This window comes from Electrophorus electricus, chromosome 12, assembly GCF_041902795.1.
Source record: "Electrophorus electricus isolate QZ-2024a chromosome 12, ASM4190279v1, whole genome shotgun sequence".
Classification (NCBI taxonomy): Eukaryota; Metazoa; Chordata; class Actinopteri; order Gymnotiformes; family Gymnotidae; genus Electrophorus; species Electrophorus electricus.
In genome coordinates, this window is record NC_137508.1 from 6,426,109 (window position 1) to 6,437,500 (window position 11,392).

General features: G+C 45.4%; 1 protein-coding gene across 21 annotated transcripts in view; it reads right to left on the reverse strand.

The window, feature by feature from the left end:
- The window catches only part of rims1a (regulating synaptic membrane exocytosis 1a), a 56,665-nt gene that overhangs the window by 19,544 nt on the left and 25,729 nt on the right, over positions 1 to 11,392 (reverse strand). For 14 of the 21 annotated variants that reach the window (XM_081724873.1, XM_081724875.1, XM_081724871.1 and 11 more), the window contains 11 exons: positions 7,464 to 7,771; positions 6,280 to 7,160; positions 3,562 to 3,602; positions 3,030 to 3,140; positions 2,419 to 2,518; positions 2,067 to 2,190; positions 1,245 to 1,291; positions 999 to 1,135; positions 777 to 907; positions 460 to 631; positions 211 to 364 (listed from right to left, as the gene is read on the reverse strand). In XM_081724873.1, coding sequence (XP_081580999.1) covers positions 211 to 364; positions 460 to 631; positions 777 to 907; positions 999 to 1,135; positions 1,245 to 1,291; positions 2,067 to 2,190; positions 2,419 to 2,518; positions 3,030 to 3,140; positions 3,562 to 3,602; positions 6,280 to 7,160; positions 7,464 to 7,771 — 2,206 coding nt within the window. Of the gene's footprint in view, positions 1 to 210; positions 365 to 459; positions 632 to 776; positions 908 to 998; positions 1,136 to 1,244; positions 1,292 to 2,066; positions 2,191 to 2,418; positions 2,519 to 2,802; positions 2,851 to 3,029; positions 3,141 to 3,561; positions 3,603 to 5,305; positions 5,347 to 6,279; positions 7,161 to 7,463; positions 7,772 to 8,425 lie in introns of those variants that run through there. The other 7 variants (XM_081724872.1, XM_035531297.2, XM_081724887.1 and 4 more) reach the window with 5 other exon arrangements.

An 11,392-nucleotide genomic window follows, 5' to 3' on the forward strand; every position in this document is an offset into this window, starting at 1 on the left:
TGGGTTTTCATAATATCCTTTTGTCTACTCACATTCCCTTTAAATATTCGTAGGTTCTTTGCCTAACAGTGCAGACTTGCATGTAAAATTTGTGTGCATGTCTACATCTTGAAAGCACCGAAATGAGTATCAATTGCATTCCTTCCCTCCATTCCAACCCCTGCTTTCCCACATTTAAATACACTGTTAGGCTCCTCCGCCTGCACTCACGCTGTAGCTTCTTGGTGGGTGTGTCGGTGTGAGCGTGTCTACGCGGCAGGTACGGCGAGGGGTGGGGCAGTGGAATGGAGGAAAGGTCATGCGTCTGCAGCTTGTACCAGTGAGGCTTCTCATCCAGCAGTGCAGTCTCCAGCTCGATCAGGACCTGCCATGGCGTGAAAGAGGAGGAGAGGTTGAGAGGAGGAAATCATGGTAAGAACGCTATAGAAGTAATTATTCTACGCGCTATGTCCCTCGTGCCTCTCCAAGGAAGTCGCTCTCCTCATCCTGCACTCTGGGCTGGTCCCACGCCGTGATTTCCAGCATATGCTCGCGGAAGTCGCGCCGGTGAACGTGAGAGTACACGAACGTCTGGTTCCACTTGGGCTCCAAGCTCTTCTTGACTGTCTTCGTCCTTCGCTTGCTTTTATCACTGCGAAGCCACAACAAAGGGACTCATGTGATCCCAAATGCAAGACTTAATGCAGACTGTGGCCATGACCAGAGATGACACCGTGGATCAAATGGGACCCACTGCAGTTTTTGTGGGTTAGTATATGGTCTTAAAATCTGAGCACCTTCTGTCTGGAAGGAAGTACATTTTCACGTAAGGGTTTCTTGGACGTCCGTCCTGTCTGGAGGGCAGGTCTTTGGCCTGCAGCACGTTCACTATCAGCTCATGGCCCACCTTATCATACCACATTTTCACCTGGAAGACACACACACCTGGTTTTCATACACAGCCAATGAACATAAAAAAAGCAAAGCGCACACAAAGGAGAGAGTGAAAGGCAAATGACGTTGAGACGTGTCGTATCCACCGAGAGCTGTCCAGGCAGGAGCTGGGGCGCATCCCTCGGACCGCTCGGGCTGGTGGGAGACAGCACGGATATAGATGGTCGCTCCATCTTCTGGGACTCAAAGGAGCTTGAACCTGCTGCAGAGGTGCAAAGACAACGAACGCACCACTAAAACCACAACTGACACTGTGCTGACCTGTGTAGTAGGCAGGGAGCGATTACTTCAGTGTTTAAGAATGTACTCACTAGATTCTAATGGGGGGTGTGATGTTTCTGGTATTCTTGGTATATCACTGGGAAAGAAAGATGAAGTCATATAAGTTTCATCTCTGTTTGCATTTTATATGCTTCACTCTCTTTCTCTCTCTCTTACACACACACACACACACACCCACACACACACACACACACACACACTCACACACGCACGCGCGCACACGCACACACACACACGCGCACACACACACACACGCGCGCACACACGCACACACACACACACGTGCGCACACACGCACACACACACACACACGCGCGCGCGCGCGTGCATGCACAGCCACAGAGTTGAGACACAGTAGGATCTGAATCAGCTGTTACACACAAGGAGAAATTGGGAGGTGTGTGCTGAACAGATTCCTCTCGTCGAGGCCTGCACACACTGTGGGGAAACAGACAGAGGCAAGTGGCGAGAGATTTGGGGGATGAAAATCACCTCGCAGAGTTTGTTTTACTTACTGGGAAGATTTATAAACCCTTCACAAGTGTTTGGAAGAGAAATCAATGAACACATCTTTTTAAAGAGGTAGGAGGACAGTGCAAAGAAGAATATAATGGCTACCAGTGAAAACTAAACACAATAGAACCATAAATTACAGCGGAGTTCCACAAAAGCTGAAGCAGGCTCGGCTGAGCCAGTGCTTGGGCTTTACGTACTGACTTGCTCTTGAATAGTCTATGACAAATCATTGTGCTTCAAAAGCTTTGCAGGTCATTTGCTGTTGAAATAACACTAGCAGTGGTTAAAAGCACCAGATTTCATTAACAGTGATAGGAAGGTGATGGAAGACGTACCCAATTGGCCTTGAAACGACTAATTCAACTTGAGGTTCCGTTTGGGAATCCAGAATGATGTTGTAAACTTCCTTCTTGGTTAATCCTGGTAATGATTTACCATTCCACTGTAGCACCTCATCTCCTAAACAGAAAAGAGGATGCGGTAAAAGATAACGGAGGGTCTACAGACGGCATTTCTTCAGCACAAGATATAAACTAGATGGGAATCTCACTGGTGGCTCCTGATGCAATATTTGTATTTGCTGCTTATTCAGTTATATATGTTGCCCAGACGAAAGCGTACAGTAAAAGATGCAATACGCACACCCACCTTGAAAGAGGAATGTGATAAAAGCAGAAGTGAGCTCACCTGCCCGTAAATGGCCCACCACGTCAGCCAGGCTTCCCTTTTTAACTTTGGTGATGAAGGCCCCAAGTCTCCCTGTTTCTGTGATCTTCCCCCCAACCACCTACACATACAGACCAGACAACACAACACAACGGACAGCACAACACGACACAGCACAGCACAGCACAGCACAGCGTGATGTGACATGACACATGACACAGCACGACACAATATGACAGCACGACACAACAGTACAGTACCACACAGCACAACACAATCAGCATAAAAAAAGAAAAAAAAAGAACAATGGTTTTTTTTTTGTAATCCAAAGCACAAAATTATGAGTCTTCACTTGTCCTCACACCCATACTAGAGGTATATATTTGGTGGCCTGTGTTGTTTTACCTGTTTCATCACACTACACTAATCAAGTTCCAATCCATGTCCCACCAGCTGCAGATGAGACATACATCAGTCCATTCACAGACACTCATTCACATCTTAGTGAAAGAGAGTGCTGTTTGTGAGAGAGCACTGCGTGTGTGTGTGTGTGTGTGTGTGAGTGTGTGTGTGTGTGTGTGTGTGTGTGAAACTGTGTGGAATTGGTGATGGAACTGTGCACGTGTGCTAACCTTTAGCCCCAGCAGTGCTCCGGCCTCTTTGGGCATGGCCGTGCGCTTGCTCAGTGTGATGCGACCGATTAAATGATCACCTTCCTTGGAGGGCTGCCACGTAACTGGATGCTGCAAAGAACGAGGCAGTGATTTAATCCCATCAGAGAGAGACCTCACTTATTACATCCAACTCTTACCTTCACTTTCTCTCTCTCACTTACACACACACGCACACACATGCACACACAAACACACACAAATACAAGAGCCACATGAACAAATTCCATACAGAGGGTCTTTTGCATACATTTGAAGAATACACCATAGTGACCAATATGCATAGCTTTTCTACATCAGAATCTATGCATGCCTCCATTATAAATGGCAGCATCATGAAATACTACATTCACACTGATGGCTCACGCTCACCAGATTTACGTGTACATACATTAGCACAGCATTTTGGTTACCGTACATTTATTGTGTCATCTGTCACAGCCATGCACTCCACACCACAAAGCAGTCAGCCCCAGGAGCTAGAAGTACTTACATGCCACGCAGTGGGATCCAGAGGATAGCACTCCCAGTCCCCTGGAACAGGGAGTAAGAGAGAGATGGTGTTAGTCAGAGTGAGGTCAGCAAGCACAGCGCTCTACACAAGCATACTGCCTTGCGTACCCCTCGAACCTGCTGTTTACACTCCCAGCACTCCCTTTAATGAACATTTGGGCTCTGGCTGTCACCCTAAAGCCTGAGCTGCTCCAGTTGCACCGTAGGACATGAATGGTGATGAGAATGGGGATTAATGGGGCTTCTGTGCTGCTAAACTTGTGTTTGCACAGTTCCTAAGAGCTTCACTTAGTCTCTTGACAGAAGAAGCTTAATGATATGCAATAGCGCACGCACACACACACACACACACACACACACTGACAAGATTTCCATGACGCTGCCCTTATATTTCCTTTTATGGAGGAGCCGTGTGTATGTGTATGTTTATGCGCGTGTTTATGTTTGTGCATTTCTGTGCTCTGATACACTCAAGAACTTTAGGTAGCCTGTGCATCTATCCACATGTCATTCATATTTTCCAAACTCTAAGAAATGGACTGTAAGGCCTATAAGAGGTTCATTGCTGACACTGACTGGCTTTTTCACACGAGCTTTAACTAACCACCTCTTGCTTTTGTTCCATCTAATTTCTCCCAGCAAGGCTACATAACTCCACTTAAATGATGGTGTGGCGGAGCCCTTCGGGTGATGTGTGAGGCCAGGGGAAATAAGGAAAAGCTCTAGGAAGACGTAAGACCTGGGTGGCTTACTTAAAAGTATGTCGGAAACTTACATCTATATACAGTGCATCTCCCCTTACTGAGCCTGTCCCTTCTCTGAGTAACCCAGTTCTGTTTTAAAAAGTGTTGCCCTATAAAAAGTTTTTCTAAATAAAAACACACACACCTACACATGCACATACCGTCGAAAGTTAAGGCCGTCTACAAAGTGTCCTTACACTAATACACAACAGTGACATCATCAGCATGTAGTGCAGAATATAACATTTCTGCAAGATTCAGTGCCCACAAGATAGAAATATTATATATATTATATATTTATATACAGCATATACAAAGTCATATTTTCATACAAGCCAGATTAGGGAAAAAAATGCCAGCTGTGATGTAGCTGCATATCGGAGCTGATTAGGTTATTTCATAGCTGCTTCAGGTTAAATTCGCATGACCCAGAAACCCAGTCATCAGCAGGTCTGCCAGGAGAAGCCACCAGATGAAGATTTATAACCACTGCTTTCATAGTGCAATTACCAACCACATTAATATAGAAACAGTGGTGTGGCAAAAGCTTTCATTTTCATCTAAAATCCAATGTTTGTATCCATCCAAACACATCTAAAGTATACCTAAAATGTAAATTCAGTTGTATGACAAAATAACAGTACTGTAGCTGGGAAGTCGAACTAATTCAAATGCATCAAATACACACAGAGTGTTGCAAAAGTTTAAAAACGCTACTTTTGCTGGTAACACTGTTGACATGTTCAAGTTCAATTTGATAAAGTATTATGGGTCACGACATACTGCTCAAAAATAGACTACTGCCTAAATGTCAGAAAAAAGCCATTAGAAAACAGAATATTAACTAGATCAGCAGTTGGAGTTCATACACAATATGTTCTTGTGAAACAAAGCAAATTTATCTCAGTGTGTAAGTTAATAAGAGCTTCTAACGCAGTCCTGCTCTGTTCATATCCTGTTTAGACCTATCTGTCCTCTTACCTGCTGGGTAAATGAAAGCTGAGTCTGATTACGTCCTGCTACAAGGATAAGAATGAGCTGGTGTACTTCTCTCTCTGTCCCCCTTCCCTCTCTCTCTCTCCCTCTCTCTCTCTCTCTCTGTCCCCCCTCCCTCTCTCTCTCTCTCTCTGTCCCCCCTCCCTCTCTCTCTCTCTCTCTGTCCCCCCTCCCCCTCTCTCTCTCTCTCTGTCCCCCCTCCCTCTCTCTCTCTCTCTCTCTCTCTCTCTCTCTGTCCCCCTCCCTCTCTCCCTCTCTCTCTGTCCCCCCTCCCTCTCTCTCTCTCTCTCTCTCTCTCTCTCTGTCCCCCCTCCCTCTCTCTCTCTCTCTCTGTCCCCCTCCCTCTCTCTCTCTCTCTCTCTCTCTCTCTCTCTCTCTCTCTCTCTATCTATCTCTCTCTCTCTCTCTCTCTCTCTCTCTCTCTCTCTCTCTCTATCTATCTCTCTCTCTCTCTCTCTCTCTCTCTCTCTCTGCTGTTTACATTTCATCTCTGGTTTGTGTTAATACATTGACCTTTTAAGTCTGTGTTCAAGCACAATCAGCATGCAACCATGAGCACATACTCCCCTGGCCTACAGCTCTTATTGGTTTATCTCATCAGTTACCAATTTATAGTACACCATTTTGCTAAGAAAATAAAATAAATAATAATTATTATAGATTATTATTTTATTATTTTATTTTTTTTACTTCATTGTACACAAGTACAATGACAGCACACACATCTTAAACCTAATATCTTGTGCAAAAATATTAAACCGATATAATAGTGAATATTGAATGATATCTAATTAACCGCTGCTAGTAAAAATTAAATATATATTTTTCCAGCTTGGGCTGCCAGAGAAACCAATCCATGTATACGCACATTAATTGAGTCACATAAACATAAGCCTTAAAAAGACACCTTATGTTAACCCTTATGTTGTGTTTTAAAATAAATACTCAGTGCAGCCCACCTCTCTCACTGACACTCTCAATCTCCACGTCCTCACAGCTGGTGTACTCGGGTGTGGAGCCGCCCTCCTCCTCTGAGCTGCTCACAGACATTTGCCGCTTGTTGCTGCCACGTTTGGTCTTGTAGGGGCGGGGTGGAGGCGGTCGCAGAGACTCTGATTGGTCGGAGCTGAGTGAGTCATTGCGCAGCATGCATTCGGCTTTTTCACGTTTGGCCTTGCGCAGCATGGCAGCTGAGCCAGGCTCCAGGTGGCTTGGCTGCAGCTTCCTGCCCCATTCTGCAGGCTCCCTGAGCTCAGGGGCCCCGGAGGGCATGACAACACCCACCCGGAACCCTGGGGCTGGCGGTTGTGAGGTGTGGTTCGTTTTAGAGGAAGGAGTTTGCGTTGGGGCGCCTCCCTGTCCGCCAGTTCCCCCCACGGTCCTCTCCCACATGTAAGCTTGCTGCTGGGCATCCAGAGAGCCCTGCCTCTCCTCTGTCCACCTCCGGCCCCCTGTACTTTCCTTCCCCTTGTCCACAGCCTCCCTCTCGGGCATGCCCACCTCAGCCTGCCTGGCCCGGGGTGCCTTTGGGTGAGAATGTCCCTCAGGCTCCCCTGGCTGGGGCTTGGCTGCGTGGCGTGGCGTCTTAGGCTCACCTCGGGACTCTTCTCGAGGTGGCCTCTGCTCACCCTCTGTCCTTCTGGCCTCCCCTGCCTCTCTATCCAGCTCTGTATCACTCCGCTCCTGCGATCGAGCCTTGACCAGACGCCGACTCTCCCTGTGACCGTCCCTGGCCTCCTGCTCCTCTGAAGCCTGGGACTGGAGTTTGGCCAGTCCCCGACGCCTCTCATCCCTCACACCAGCCTTGCTATTCAGATCTGAGGTTGATGACTGCTTTTTCCTGGTGAAGCAAAGAAGGCAGACTCAAAAAAGGCCTGAATGATTTTTTTTTTTCTTTCTGAAAACCATTCAGTATTTTCTTAGATGAATTGCTTAGCATGATGAGCCTAATTCCTTTCAGCATTGAATTTAAATGCATACAAAAATATAAGAAACCTACAGTTATCTAACAGGCTAGAAAATTCTCTAACATTTACAATGGGAAAGCAAACGGAAAGCAAAAAATGTGCAAAGCCACTGGCAGGAAGCGCTTTCGTTTAGAGCACAATCGTGAGCCTTGCCGTGCTGCGGAGGGGCTGTGCACCTGTCTCGCGGGGGCTCACTGCGGGACCGGGATGAAGGCATGTCCGTCTGTTCAGCAGCAGGACCTTTGCTGGGAGTTGCGGAGGTGGGCAGTTGGTTGCCAGGGGCAGTGGAGGCTGAGGAGCTGAGGGCCATCTGAGACCTGGAGCGCACTCTCTTCTCTCCCACGGGGGGAGTAGACCTGGTCGGGTCGCTCACTGCTGTCACTAGGCGCGGTGGCTTCGGCTTTGGCCCCTGTCCTGGAACCCATTCCCCTGATTTAGTGAGGATGTCCTGTTGCTTACGGCACTGGTTACACACCCACATTACCTGCAGAGAGCAGAGCACTGTGAGAATGGCCATCTTACAACATGTTCCCCTTAACCTGTCAGCTGTTAATACAGCATCACCAATTGTTTGAATAAAGTGATTGTGTTTCAAGTACAAATGTTTCAGTGCTTTCTAGCATATCAAATACGGACAGAAATAAGATAAGATGTGACTCACAGCTGTGAGAAAGGCCTGTTCTGTTACACAACTCTTGCAACTCTGCAACCAAACTCTCTCTGTTTATTTCTTTTCATACAAAAGTCAATTTGTACCAGACATACATCAGGGAAACTCAAATCACAATTGAGATAATCTTTTATTACAACTTAAATAAAACTGCAAGATCTTTAGCCTGTGATTGTATTAGGCGAAAACTTAGATTGGTTTCCCCTCCTGTCACGAGGAACAGGACTGTGGTGATTAGGAAAAGATTTATTGCTGCCGAAAAGCTGGGAGGGAAAGCAAAAGATTTACACTATAGGAATCTCACAGATAAAAAATGCGCGGCTATTAACTTTGCAGATTATAAATGCATTTACAACAAAAAGTATAAGGTACCAAGGTTAACTGACACAAGGTGTTGAAATAGAGATACAGAATTTAAGTTGTCCGGTCTATGGAATGAAGTCATGTCTATGTAGGATAGGCACTGACCATGTTCCCTATGGGGAGAGCTGCAACAGACACGATGACCATCAGGGCAGGCCTAGGGCTTGCTTTCATAGACATTAGCAACTCTATCGATCACCCTCCCCCATAGCCACACTCAGTCCCTGCTAATTTCTTCAGGATGAAGCTGATGGAGAGAGAGTACAAAAAGACCTTGGCACATTCCATATTTTCCCTCTTTTTTCCACTCCTCTCCTCCTCCAGATTGCTTTTGATTAAAGTGTTAGAGAGAGAGAGAGAGAGAGGGAGGGAGTGAGAGGGAGAGGGAGAAAGGGAGAGGCATAAGCTATATTTATCCAGGCAGCCACCCAGCTCCATCAGAAAGCCACAAACAATTCCCCAGCTCAGTGCATTGCTTTGGTGGGTAAAGACATCCTTTGGCCCCATGTACAAAATGCCAAACAATCAATCTTACACAGGCACATGTGCGCGCACACACACACACACACACACACGTGCACGCACACGCACACACACACACACACACACACATACAGAGCCTTCTGGTGCTGATAACCGTGCCAACCAAACCCACTCTGCGGTTATAGTGGGATAACAGAGTGTTCACATATGCCACCTGCTACCAAAACTCTTGTCCTAGATTCTCCATTCCCCTTCTCCTTTAAACAATAAAACCTGGGAATGCATCTTACCTGGAGCATAGACTGGACATTTACATACAATGGAAATATCTCTATATGTCTAAAGAGAACATATCAAATAAATATAGCAATTCCAATTAGTAATTAGTAATTAGGAAAACACTAATACTGTAACAGTGACTGCTTAGCTTGTATTAAGAGGATAAAGTGAGTTTTACATCTGAAAGGTTTTCAAAGCCAATGTTAAAATGAGGACTACACTCCTGTTTCAAACTAACATGAATACAGAGACCTTTTAGACAGGAAACCGAATGGAGAAGATTGCACATTTACATCATCTCTTTACACAACATAAGACCAGACACAGCCTCATATGAATGACACACTACCAGTCTAGTCCTCATCATTTGCCCTTTATCTTTATTCTAGTAATGTTTAGTAATACTAATTTAAACAATCTTAGGAATAATAAGAATTTTAGGAAAAGCAAGGAAAATGAGGGCATAAGTCTGGCTTTAGGCTTTACTCCAGCATGTTTGTCATACATTCTCTTTAATGTCAACTGATCCCAGAAATACCTTCAGAGAGAGACAGAAAAAGCATCTTCTGAGTCTGCTGACTGAACTGGGCAGATGAAGGGATGTCTGCAGACGTGGCGTCACACAGGACAGGAGACAAAGAAAGCCAGGGCAGGCTGACAGGTTGGGACCATGCGCATCAGGGAGACGAAAATGTCCTGGTTGAGCAGGCCTGGCAGGACTCCACACTAATCTAAAGCAAATTAGCATCAGAGCCCCCAGCGGGCAAGCCCAGGGCTGAGCCCCTCCGCACAGATTAGACCAGTACACTACTACCAGGCCTGTCAGTATCTCACTGCACGCCACTACACAGAAGCATGTGTTCATCAGTGTGGGTGTACTGCCTAACACTCACACACACACACACACACACACACACACACACACACACGCGCGCGCGCGCTCACACTTGCTTTAATACGTTAGAAATAAGTTACTAAAAGATTCCAAATCTAATTTCAAATTATTTTAATTGATCCTCTGATAGTGCATTTTATCTTCTCCAGAAGTATAAACAGCCATAGTAGCCATTGTGCTGCTGTGCATGGACTAGGCGATTTCCAGTTTAAAAGAATGTGTCTGTATGCTAACAATGATGTGAAAGCAATTTTTGGGGTATGAGTAAGATTTTCCTTATAGTCTGAAATCCCAAATATAAGTGCTATTCCGGCACTTGGCTCAAATGTCAGGCCACAAATTTCAGAGACAGTATTAAATATAGTGGGCCAGTAGCCTGTTAGTTTAGGCTACAGCCAAAACATGTGAGCCAAGTCTGCTACATTTATGTGACATCTGAGGCACATTTTGTCAGTATTAAGAGAGAATGCAGATATCTTGGCCCTAAGTAGATGTATATGGTGAAGAACGTTACATTGCTTTAGATCCAACAGAGCACAGGAGGTGCTGTCATTTCTTGCACTGGTCCATACATCTTCAGAAAGATCTCTGACTAACTTTCTTTCTCCAGTTAGCCTTCATTTTATCTATAGCAATGTGGCTTATAGACTGTGGCTTAATTAACATATCTACTGTATAGTCATAATGGTGTCTACAAATCTGGTAAATTAATTGTTTGTGTAGTGAGGTAGTCCAGAGTTTTCCCCTTTTATCAGGTTTGGTACGAGGCAGGAGGATTTTGCCGTTGTTCTGGTACAGAAACATGGAGATCACTTCAAAGCTGTTTAACTAACCTCTTGTGGCAGTTTGTTCTTTGCTTTAAAGCCATCTCAGGAGAACAAAAACAGTACCATTAGCCATTTCCAGCTGCAAAAACTAGGACATGATCTACTGTCTCTGTGTCTGTGTGTGTGTGTGTGTGTGTGTGTGTGTGTGTGCGTGTGAATGTATCTATCTGTGTGTGCAGCATGCGTGTGCATGTGTGGGGTGGAGAGTAATTGAGCTAAAATAGTGATTAATCTTATGAATTTTGGCTCCTAGGCAGATACGTTTATACAGAGAAGTAAGAAATGAATGGAACAACATGCATAAAGTGTACTGTCTGCCATAAAGCCAAAATATTTAAAATATACAATCAGTGTTACACACATCAGCATCAAGCTAATGCTCACCCATGCTTGCCATGTTTCCCCAGCACATCTGCCATGCCTTGCGTGCCAGTAATTCTAATGCCAAATAACTGGATAGTGGAAATGAAGACTTTAATATAGTCTCCAACATTAATCAGATCCATGACAAACAAGAGTAAGTGAGAGACTAAAGGACAGAGAAAGGCCTGCTTCACCTGAGGGCCACGGCACTAGTGCTGGAATAGT